This window comes from Rhipicephalus sanguineus, chromosome 6, assembly GCF_013339695.2.
Source record: "Rhipicephalus sanguineus isolate Rsan-2018 chromosome 6, BIME_Rsan_1.4, whole genome shotgun sequence".
NCBI classification, from domain to species: Eukaryota; Metazoa; Arthropoda; class Arachnida; order Ixodida; family Ixodidae; genus Rhipicephalus; species Rhipicephalus sanguineus.
The window spans coordinates 177,550,833-177,562,984 of record NC_051181.1 but is presented as its reverse complement, the minus strand read 5'-3'; the positions used below and the strand labels follow the sequence as shown (position 1 = coordinate 177,562,984).

The 12,152-nt window shown below is 45.1% G+C and overlaps 1 protein-coding gene across 1 annotated transcript in view; it reads right to left on the bottom strand.

Annotated features, from left to right (window-relative positions):
- LOC119397092 (leucine-rich repeat serine/threonine-protein kinase 1) overlaps positions 1 to 12,152 on the bottom strand; it is a 140,557-nt gene that overhangs the window by 6,168 nt on the left and 122,237 nt on the right. The window contains exons 16-23 of the mRNA XM_037664533.2: positions 11,667 to 12,011; positions 10,380 to 10,628; positions 8,572 to 8,694; positions 7,090 to 7,285; positions 6,712 to 6,800; positions 6,139 to 6,227; positions 3,262 to 3,477; positions 474 to 640 (exon numbers count right to left, since the gene is read on the bottom strand). Of these exons, the coding sequence (XP_037520461.2) occupies positions 474 to 640; positions 3,262 to 3,477; positions 6,139 to 6,227; positions 6,712 to 6,800; positions 7,090 to 7,285; positions 8,572 to 8,694; positions 10,380 to 10,628; positions 11,667 to 12,011 (1,474 nt within the window). The remainder of the gene's footprint in view (positions 1 to 473; positions 641 to 3,261; positions 3,478 to 6,138; positions 6,228 to 6,711; positions 6,801 to 7,089; positions 7,286 to 8,571; positions 8,695 to 10,379; positions 10,629 to 11,666; positions 12,012 to 12,152) is intronic.

The window sequence follows — 12,152 nt, the reverse complement described above, 5'->3', positions numbered from 1 at the left end:
CAGTTTGGGGCACTCTAAGCATTAGTGGCTTGTTAAAAATATTCTGCATTGACTGAAAATTTTTATTTCAGTGTAACAAAATTGTGGTGCTGTTTGTCAAAGCTTTGGTGAAAGGCGCAATCCAAAGAGTGGTGAAAGAAGGCACCATCATTCCATCATAAAAAAACTGGCATATATTAAGATGAAGATTTAAAGAACACTAATTTTTTTCTTGAATATTATTAAAATGTAGTGTTGTGCACACAATCGCCAGTGTGCTAGACACTTGAGTGTATCGATAAGAGTGCCAGATATGCAGAAGCGAGATCCTTTCCAAAAGCAAAGCTTTCCCTCTAGCAGCTAATATGCAGTGCAGTGCTTATACGGAACTACTGCACATTCCTAAACGTGGTATTTATAACCAGCATTAACAAGTACAATATACGCACTGGAAAAGTTGACAATGATTATGAGGTCATGAAATATTCAAGAACCTGGATAGAGGTAGGACCAGGCAGTGTTGTTCTGGGCGCAAAGCTGGGAGACCGTGCCGGTATCTGGGTGTTCCAGGGCCTCTCGGCCAGAGACTGGTCCACTCTCGGGCAGCACGTAGATGGTAAGGATGCCCTCTAAACCACCACACCAGAGCTCCGCTGCAGGCCTATGCAAAAGAAAACACCAAGAAATCTTGATACTGTCCGACATGCTGACGTAGCAATGCTCTTCACATTTTTTTAACTTTCTAATCCCCGTCCTCATCATGATTATGCCAAGTGGATCAGAGTTCTCTCTTTCATGAAATTTCCTCCATCATGCGAGCTTCTGCAGAATTGATTCACCATATTCAACGTCCCCTTGCTTCGAGTTGTCAATCTAGCCTCTTCCTGCAGTCTCCTAGCCTCCTGGTCAACTCAGGTGGCAGAACCCAGGTTCAATCGCCAGAACAGAGAGAATGTTTTTTAAACTGCTAAGCCTATGGTTCTGAAATGGGGGTCCGGGAAGTAATTTTGGGGGGTCCGTGAAACCCATACACGGAAAAAAAGAAAACGCGCTTTTTTTTCCCGTGACAGCGACCCCTCCTGATTTTTGGCATGCTTCATCACATAACACTATTGCATTGCAGCGAAGCTTCATTGCATGACACTTTTACGGCAGAGCTGACTTATGCTTCCCCTTCTCCACAAGATGACTGTAAAGCTTTTGTTGCAGTTTTCTACGACATGTGCACGCGAGCATAATTTTTCTAGGCTCGCATACCGTATTTACTCTAATGTAACGCAAGCTTTTTTTCCAGATTTTTGCTACCTAAAGTCGACCCTCGCGTTACAATCGAATACCGAAATAACTATTTTTTTCATTCTGGATGCAATGAAAAATCACCCTTCCCGTTACAATCGAGTAAATATCATACTTCAAAAGCAAACATAGCTATAGGAGGTTGAATGTGGGTGCAGACCACACAACTTATTGAAAAGCTGTTGAGATCAAATTGACGTGGCACTCTTAGTTTGACCAATCTTGACCAGGGAGATATAAAAGGCACCCATTTACACTGCACGTTGTGTTAATTTATGACCTTCCCCCTTTCTCTCACTGCAAGGGGTTCCCCAACACTTCTACCGGTCCACAAGGGGTCCCCGAAGCATCCACGGCTGAGAACCACTTTGCTAAGCATTCTTTTGGGAAAACCTGTACGGGTATCTATTTTACCCTTCTTCAACAGTCGGGCAGATGACAATTTCATCTTTTGCCAATAAAATAGTTGAAGATAAAAATTTGTTCTTTAAATAACAAAGTGAAGCAAGATTATTTTTTTGGTTACTCGAAATTTGTGCTCCAATGTGGAACAATGCGGGCTATCTTACTATAACGCTCTTAGTTACGAGACAAAGCTACCAACTTGTACCAGAGAACATATTTTTCCCACCCCAAGGTGGCGCAGAAAAACAGCCACACATATTGACAAACTAAAAATGTATTCAACAACCAAAGATGAAACACTCTTACTACAACATATAAATTTCATCCAGTAAGCTTTACTATTTATCAAAGTATACTTCTAAGGTGCACCTCCCATTAACCTCCATGAAAAGAGCATACTGCACTGTAATACAGAGGTCCATGTGAAGAACACTTGAAGACTCAAGATCAGCCATACCACAAGGTTAACATACCGGTGTGAGCATATCCATGCACGATAAACAGTCTTCATTCGAGCAGTCACGTGACAGTCCACTGCTCTTTACATTGTTCATTGTTCCTTGTTGATTGTTCCATTGTTCATTGTTACATTGTTTCATGCTCCTTTTCGTGTGCTGTCTTTTTCCCTGCTTGCCCAATTAGCTAATACTGTCAACACGAACCAACTGGTCCTTCAAGAAATTCTTCTCACCAGTCACACAATCTGCTTTTTGCTACTTCTGGTGTCAATTCAAAGGAGAGCCAAGGGAGAGCAATAGTTACACACGTCACTCTTAAAATAAGCGGCATTCCACTGGTCTCCTACATCCGCACCATGCAGCAAACTTCAAAACATCGCTTCAGGATACATTTGCTGTGAGGCAGGCAAAAAAATTTCCTGCTACTCACCAACTTTCATGTCATGCATTCTTCCAATATACTCGGTTACAGCCTAGGAAAAAATGTCAGCGCCGCCCACAGAACGGCGGTGAACCTGCCTTTCACCTTGAAAGACATTCATGCTAGCTGGCTTCCACTTGAACTTTAAGTGCTTTTTCTCGGCTAATGTAAATACTGCGCACATTAAGAGATAAAGCTTCAATATTACTACCTAAAAAGTATGTCTAGCTGAGTAGCGATGTCATCCCTGATGAAATTTACCAAGACGTTCAAGTTTCCGACTTATTATTATTATTTGATTTGCACACACAAATACACAAGGACACAGAATAAAGAGCGAGAGAACAGGCTGACAACTGCCACCCAGAGGGGCACAACACCAGCCTACTCTTTCAGGAGGAGGGAAGAGACAGAAGAAAGAAGATAGCAGGAGAAAAAGAGAAGAGAAGATAGGAAAGTAAAGAAGAAAAAAAAGGACTTAATACCAGTGACACAAAAGCCTGTCTGTATGGGAAAGCCAACTATCTGAAACGGTCAAGAAATGCTTGATGTTACAAGAATGAGCAAGCGCTATTGGATGGAGCATTTATGCAAATTCTCTGTGCGAGGGACAGCGGTGGCTGTGGTCTGAGCTGACATTTTTTTCCTTTAGGTTGTAGCCGAGCACGGTGGGGTTGTATCTTAATGCTTTTGTAAGCATACCTGTCGTCTGGCTGGGCAACGCAGAGACACAGTGGAGCGGCTTGCACATCCAGCTCTTGCAGGTCTTTAGTGACCTCGTCGCACAGCCAGAGCCGAGAACCCGCTGTCAAGGCAACACGGCCGGCTTGCGGGACGTGCTGCATGGCGCGCACGGAGACTTCCTCGTCTCCTTCCTCCAGCAGACTCACGGTGCACAGCTCTTGACGGCTGTCCTGGCTGCAAAGTTTAGAAGTTCCAGGCATTTTGTACGTGACCAGTGACCAGTTAAAAGAACACTAAAGACAGCAAATGTTAAGTTGATGCTTATCGCTAACAAAAATTCCAGAAACCTCATGGTGCTTGTTTTGTCCAAGAACATCCTTTATTTAAGAGATACCTTGAAGTTATAAACTTCAGCTTTACTGTGGTATTAGCTGATCGCATACTTGTGCTAGTACTGCTACTGATAGCGCTATTAGTACTTCTAGTACTACTACTACTACTACTACTACTACTACTACTACTACTACTACTACTACTACTACTACTACTACTATTATTAGTACAACTACTACTGCTACTACTACTACTACTACTACCAGAGTCCTTCAATACTTCTCCTGGTCATGAAGCTCCCGCGAAAGTTTGATATAGGGACAGGAGCAGCCGCTAGGGGCGCCCTCGCCCGTGCGTGGGCATCGGAGCGGCACCGGCGCTGAAGTTGTACGGTGCGCCACGGAACTGCAAAACGTGATTGAAAGTACCCGCGAACGTTTCATACATCTTATGAGTGATGTTACCCTCACGGAAATTCTGGGAATGTCTAATACAGTGCAATTTAGCGTCGAATGAGGCCTTGAAGCTAGAAATTCGATGGCAACAAACGCATGCTGCTTCCGCTGTGCGCGATATACTGCCGCTATACATGCAGGTTTTTTTTTTTCTGATGAATCTAGGGGAACTTTGTGGATGATACGGAGTCCTTCAAGGACTCTGGCGGATCTTCGCGTGTCGCGGAAACGCAGTGGTGGAAACTTTTGATCGTGCATATCAAATCTTTCAGGCTATACGTGGTCGTATACGAATATATCGCAATATAGCCTCGTATTTCAAGAACCAAGAGCCAGTTTGAATGAATTAGTTCTTTGAAAATTGACGATGATCGAGGGACTGTTCACAGGGCTTTCCCCAGGTTTTCGTGTTTTATTTCACATTCATTTATCACTACGGTGCTGTGCCGCATTTAAATTTCGCTTGCTCATGCAGTACTGTGTAGTTTTCCCAATCCTTCTTTACTGTTTTTACTGTCAAGGCGAAAGCCTTACATGCCTCATCAAACGTGAAAATTGATCGTCGGCGTCCCACGTCGGCGGCGTCAACACGTAACGCAAAAAATGATCATCTCGTGAGTACATATTTATTGCGCTCTTCAGTTGTGACTTCCGCTAAATTATTTTTCTTCATTTCCGGCATCCGTAACCGTCTCGGTCTTCATTAGGTGTTCATACATATACAATTAGCACGTCAGAGCCAGGCTTATTACGCACAAAGGTTAGGAACTGTTTATTGATCCACCAGATTCAAACCCTATTAGATCACCAGCACTCAAAACCAAATGTTTTTATTTAGTACAGACGTTTGCCCTAATACACATGCACAACACATATCTTGTGTGTATATTAAACGTTTTAAAGAAATCATTCGCTCGCATGACGAAGGTGCGCCTCTCTTGCGCTGTCACCCTAGCAAGCTTCAGCTGGTAGCGCTGAAGGCGCCGTTCCAAGCAACGAACGTGTGCTTCAAATTTTTGAAGCTGCGAGGAACTGCATATAGCTCCGTCTGTTTGGCATGCCACCTCTACGTTTTTGTTGACCTCAGTGCCTGTATAAAAGAAAACGGCGAACGCTGCACTCCTCGAACTCATGTTTTACGGGCATGCAACGAGTAAGTGTGCATCAAGGCGGTCAATATGCTCACATTCATTATCTGTGTTTTTCTCCGCAATAGCTGTGTCAGAGGGGCTCGTGCACAGTGTCGGTACAGCCTAAACAGTCTCTACATCTGATGGTTCCCGACGACGCTTAGAACGCGTTTGCTGTCTAGGCAGGCGAGCTCTGGACGTTTTCGCGCTTGACAAATACGCCGGGAGGCCATCGAAAATCCTCTGCACAGCGTCCTGCAGGAGTTTCGGAACGTCGCGCTGCGACGTCACGACAGCACCTCCGATTATCCACTGGTCCACACGAACGATGTCACTCTCGTCAAAGTGCTTTTCACAAACGCGTACATGTGGGGAATCGAATGTGAAACCACCAGATCCTTGTCGCGGTATGGCGCTCTTCCACTTTTCCCGCCGTTCGGCGTCTCGAGGAAGCGAGAACATCGGCACTCTTTCGTCGCTTCCCTCGTATCGGGATCGACATCCGAGTACGCAGCAGGTACGCGGCATCCTTCCCGACCTTCAGGCACAACACACTAGCCACATGAAAAAACATACGGCCGCAAAGGACGCGCTAACACGCCACAATATTTCGCAGTGACACCGGCAACCACCTCTGCTGCCGTCGGCGCGATGCCAACAGAATGGACGCAGCGCCGCCCCGCGGCCTCCGCTTGCATGGCACAAAGCTCCCTCATAGAGTTACGGTGCAGCTTCATGACCAGGAGAATATTGAAGGACTCTGCTACTACTTTTTGCATATAGCTTTGCTATATGCAAAAATTCGTTATAAACGTACATTCATAACGCTATTCACAACAAGGCTTATTCATACATCACTAGTCACTTCGTTATAACTGATAATTAGTTATATCTGTATTCATTATACTGTGGTTCAGCTGTACTAGCAGTTCAGAAATTAATATGTAAGTAACTACAGAATGAGTCAACTGGCTTGCCTGTAGATGTGCACTCTTGCTTGTGAACTTCCCAGCCAGACGTCATTGTTGACAACACACAGGCAGGTGATTGCTGGGATGGAGAGCACCTAGAAAAAACATGAAAGTTATTTTAGTTCCAGCTCATTTCCTACATCATGGCTGCCTCAAGGCAACGTGCCTGTTGCGTTGAAGCTCGAGCCTGCATAACAGCCTTAAATTTTCATCGCAATATTATTAGGCGATGAGCATTCACAACACGCTAACCAAGAGGACAGCTCTAGAAATGTATGTAGAAACACAGAAACTTATATTTGACATTGTTTTCAGTTATTAAGTATGCCTCTGTCACACTGTTTGACATAGGTAATGCAGTTATAAGGGACTGAAAGCACCATGCGGTCTGTTTCTCACTTGGCTCCCTTTTTCTTGTATGACTGCAATTGAATTTAATAATCACCACTCTAATTTTGCTGACAATTGCTACTGACCATCAGAGATTTCTGAGAAATTGTGCAGAATTTTCAAATGACCATTTGCAGTGCTGGCGATTGTCCCAAAGTAACAGCGGGAGAAACGATTGGTGCCTCCCACCTTGAGTTCTTGCCAGTGGCTGCTGTCACAGGTCAGCAGATTCACCTGGTCGTCTGTGCGCCCTAGCCACAGCTCAGATGATGGCTCCTCTGCACCCATGCACAGAAATGACTGCTTGCTTCTAGCACTACACACTCATGCCTTGGTTATAAGTAAGGAGTACTTATACTGATTGAATGAGTGATTGATTGACTACACACTTATGAAGCTGAATCAAACAAGAAAGACTCTCTGCTATGATGGCTGGCTGCCAAGAGTACTGCATGCAGACGAGACACAGCAAAAGTGAATCACACAGCATGAACATTTTGTAGTCTCGTTGCATGCACAGCTGATAAGGAAATGAACATGTTACTTCACAACACTGATACTACATACCTTCAGTTCCAGACGTGAATGAAACAGCAGCAAGCAGGGGCTGCGATCCCGGGAGGGAGACAACATCCAACAGCTGTCCAAACTCGGCGGCGCTGACAATGGACACAAGTTGGCTCGCCGACGGTCGATCACGTGGCTGCTGAGCCCAACAACACACCATGAGGTCCAGTAGATAGCCCGGGTAGCTCAGTGCTTCCTGCAACACAGCAGTTGCCAGCAAACGTGACTTTATGTTAAAAATTCAGAACCTCTTGCCTTATCTGGAAAATGGGGGCAAGCAAAGCTTGACGTGTGCATGCCTGACATACTACTTTTCTTTCTTTCTTTCTATCGCCTTGCACAATTCTACGTCCTAACCGTTTCCTTTCTCCATGCCGGGAATTGGCCGTAATCCACATGCTTAGCAGTGCAACACTTCAGTTGCTACAGGCAACGACGACCGCCACGCGTTCGTATCCAGGCAACAATGAAATGTGGCAATGTGAAATGACAAGTAAAAAAGATCAGACTGCTGTATCAGAAACGACGCATCGCTGACAACGCCACGATCGAGAGAGCATTAGTCATTGGAAAATGGCACGTACAAATACACATGTGATTGGCAACCCTTTGAGGGCCACATTTCTTGGCGCTCACAGACACCGGGTTTTTTGCAGTCACATCTACAATGCCAACGACACACATATGCAAATAAACATATACGAATACAAACTTGCTTGAAATGGAAACACTTGAACAACTACTTGTGTAAGCTTATAGGTGTGATGTGAAGCCGCGGATAGCTTGGCCAAAGTGTGCCACAATATTCAGTGTGCAGCCTGTCCTGTTAGCGTAAATTGAAACGCAAACAAAAACCAACTGACCAGAATGTCTGCACACTGTAATTATACAATATTGCAATGTGCAGTGTCTTTTGTAGTCTGTTGTGAAGCACAGTATAGTAGTCCCAAATACACATTTTGATATGTCAGCTAATGTCATGATTACAAATGCAGGCAAATATGAAAATGCAGCAACACATTCTCGTCAATTCTGGCGTGTCCACATATTAATTTATGCTGATAATAAATCAACCAGGAGCTTATGAAAGCCCAGAGGCGATAAAGGTCCAGTGCTAAGAGTACAATTGTGGGTTCAATTGTAGCATATTGCGAAAAATAAGCAAGCACAATTACTAGAATATTTGAGTAGCTACAAACAAACCAAACTAAGCAGTGCAATGACAGATGACACCAATTGGTTACAAATCATTGGGAGCCATTTCAAGGACACAATACTATGGTATAAAAGGCATGGGAAAAAGTTTGATACAGTACACAGTATTTAATTCGCAACTAGACCTTGCAGCAGTGCTCACAGCATAGTCTTGGCCAAAAAGAAATATTTCTTGGTGAGCATTCAATGAATTATGGACTCTGATCTCTAAACCACAGTTGGCAGGCTCATTAAAATGGCGTTCTAAACAAGAACGAGAGCACGCACTCTACGTGTGAGCACTGGTCGTCCTCCATCCAGGATGTGGTCTTTAACGCAGTCCTGGCCTTCGAAGGGTAGCCGTAGTGTCAGCAGTTCATACATAAACATGCCGTAGGAGAAGCAGTCGACCTGCACAAAAGCAGTGAAGGCAGTCATCAGAAAGCTGCTTGTGGCTCATTGAAAGCACGGCACTCATCACTTGCCTGCAACACCTATGACATCCATGTAAACTAGCGTATCTACTAGTAGCCATAGTACTGCACGGAGCAAATTGTGCAGTTTCCTCAATGTCAGTAAGTTCTTTCACATGTTCTTCAATTTTCTATGTGGCCAGCCCTTATGTAATGTCTTGTTGGGACATTTAAGGTATCATGAATAAAAAAAAGAAATGCAGTCCTGCGTGAACCTACAGTACGACCACACTAATACCTCTGAAACAGTTTCTGATCTTCATGCCTCCTTCATGACGCTGGTGCTTTGATGCATGTTTCACACCTCCCACACCATTTCAAGGTAGAGATGAGCATAAAAGAAAGCTAACTCACAAGAAACAGAAAGAGTGAATTAGGCAAGTTGTTTTAGGGTAGCGACTATAAAAGCATTAATGTGCAAAGATTGCTGAAGAACGCAGGACTTGAATAACCTAACAATTCTATTCCAACTACAGTAGAACCCCGCTGATACGTTTTTGAAGGGACCGTAGGAAATAAACGTAAGAGACGGGAAACGTAAGAGCCGAAAAACAGGAAAAACGGCAAAATATTTAGTGGTACAGAATCTTATTTCAATTCTTACGAGCAGCACGAAAATTGGCGCGCTCAGCCGCGATCTAGTCGATGGATAGAAACGCAGAGCTTAGGACGGCCTCATCCACAGAAATGTAATCAACGTATGTGATTTTTTTAACACCAACAGCTGTAGGCATGAAAGAACTAAGCACACGCAATCACGACCGGCGCGGCGAGTCTGACCGCGAACTGCACGCACGACCATGCGAGCTCCAACCAGCTCGAACTCCTCCCGTTCTCCGACAAATAACGATGATGATGAGTCTACGCCAACGCGATGGCAGAAGTGAATGCCAATCTCGAAGGCCTTGCTTTCGCAAGCAATTATGTCATACACGCCACGTTTCTGCAATACAAATCTCAAAGGCTATGCTTTTGTCAATAGTAAATGCCAATCTCGAAGACCTTGTTTTCGCGAGCAAGTACGTCATAGACGCCATCTTTGCAATTTGAATCTCGAAGGCCATGCTTTTGTTTGGATCAATTGAAAGATTCTGTTGCTTGCGCCTCTCATGCGGCTAATATTACGTTTAAACGAGGCCAAGCTGCGTGAAAATGCACCATGGCCGCTCTCTTTGGTTGTGACTCGGTCGGCTCCGAGCGCAATTCGCGACGTATCATACGGGAACGGTCCGACAGTTACGACGTAACAGCGGGGTTCCCAATACATTGTATCCTATGGGAGCTATGCCGGGACCGGCGGAAAACGACGTAACAGCCGGGAAAACGCAGCAGTGAGGAACGTAACAGCGGGGTTCTACTGTACTTTCAATTTTGCTCCATATTGGGGTTTCTCAAGATAGGTTCTGTGAAAGGTGTCTGAGGGCTTTGCAAGCAGTCTGAAAGAACATGACTCCATCCAGTTTTTCATCATTAAATTCCACAACTTCTAGCATCGGAGAAGACATTTCGCATTACATTTCGAATAAGAGCAAAAGGAACACTTTTATTGTATCAACACGATCCACTTCTGCATGCAGCCACATGTCAGTTGCAACAAGTAAGAGATTGGAAAGGATGCCCTGCCTTTTCTGTGTATTCCTCCTCGCCATTGTGCCGCATGATCTCGGGTGCCATGAACCCCTCGGTGCCACCGAAGCCCTTGGTTCCCGTGGGCAGGGCGGCTCGGCTGATTCCATAGTCGGCAAGTCGTACTTGCACGGGTCCTCCGTCCGGTTCCCCAGGTAACGGCAGTGCCCACACCAGCACATTCTCGGACTTGAGGTCTCTGTATATAATGTGCTGCTGGTGAAGGTATTCCAGGGCACGTGCTACCTGCAATGACAAGCAATAAACAATCATCACTTATTTCAAAAGAGAGAAAGCACAATTATAGGTGAAGTCACCAGATACATAAATATGAATTCCAGCTTCATGGGTGTACAACACGATCCTCCCTATCCTTTTCACTGAGATTAAGGCTAAGAGCTTGTTGAGGGTAGAGAGAAAGAGTGTACCACCTGCTAGGACCACAGCAATGGCGAGAGAGTTATGGAGGGAAAGCCATTGGTTTTCAGCATTCCCAGTCTCTCTCACAAGTAGTGACCAAGTACACAATGTTGTTTATCACTGTTGATCCAATTAGAGCCAGCATGTTCAGAAAGACATGGCAAACTTCCATAAGTATGCTGCTTGTTTCTGCAAGTCACATTGGTGGCGATTTGGGTGAGCTGGAGCAATACTTCAGGCAAAATTCATGAATGATTGCTTGATTGACTGATTTTTGGTGTTTAACATCTAAAACCAACACTAAGGCTATAAGAGGTGCCACAGAAAGGGGTTCCGGATTAATCTTGACTAATGCACACTTAGACCGTAATACATGAGCATTTTATAGCTTTGCCTGCTTTGAAATATGGCCGCCACATGTAGGAATTGAACCCATGACCTTGTGTTCAGCAACGAAATGCAATAGTAACCATCGAGCCGTCATAGTGGGCTTAAGTGTCATGACATGGGCCAACTGAAGACATAAAGGCACCACTACTGTCGAACCCCACTATACTTTATAAGGAAAGGTAATGAAACGAGAAGTTTTCTCATTTTTGTCATGTCGTGTGAGCTACCAGTTCAATGGTGCAAAAATTAGTGCTAGCCAAAGTGCAAGGCAAGTCAAAACGAGCCGTCCATGCACAAGATGATTAGATGGTATTCACGAGGCTACAGGAGAATGCCTAAATGGGACTAGAGAACTTGTATAAAATAGATCTCACTGGCGGTCAGTCGTACACTCATGGCATCACAAGGAGTCACTAGCAACTGCATGGCATTTAACAACAACAACAACAAACAAAAACAGCTTTGATTCTTCACCTGCAACAGGATCCTCTGGAGTGCGCCTGCAGGCAAGTGTGCTCCTGAGCGCCGGAAGTCGGCAAGGAGGGCATCCAACGCTCCGCGTGGAGCCAGCTGCAGCACGAGTGCTAGCGGCCGCGGACATACCCCACGTAGTGCCACGACGTGTGGGTGACGCACGCTCAGCAGAATGCTCAGTTCCTGCCGAGCTGTGCAGTACGCTTTGCAAGCATACTGCAGGGGTTCCCGCTGCCACTGGGCGCGTGCGGCCTTGTAGGCAACAGTGTCTGATGGCCGCGCCCCATAGCCAGGTTCTACTGGCTGAAGCATCTTCATGGCGACCTCTGTGAACTTTCCCGAGCCCTAGCAGAGGCGAATGGAGGCAGTAAAGCAGTGAACATTTATTCAGACAGAATGAAAAATAACCACACTCAAGAAATGCAACCCACTTACAGAAACACCCAGGAGAATGTGTTAAGTTGGCAATGTTTTGTGCTGATAAAT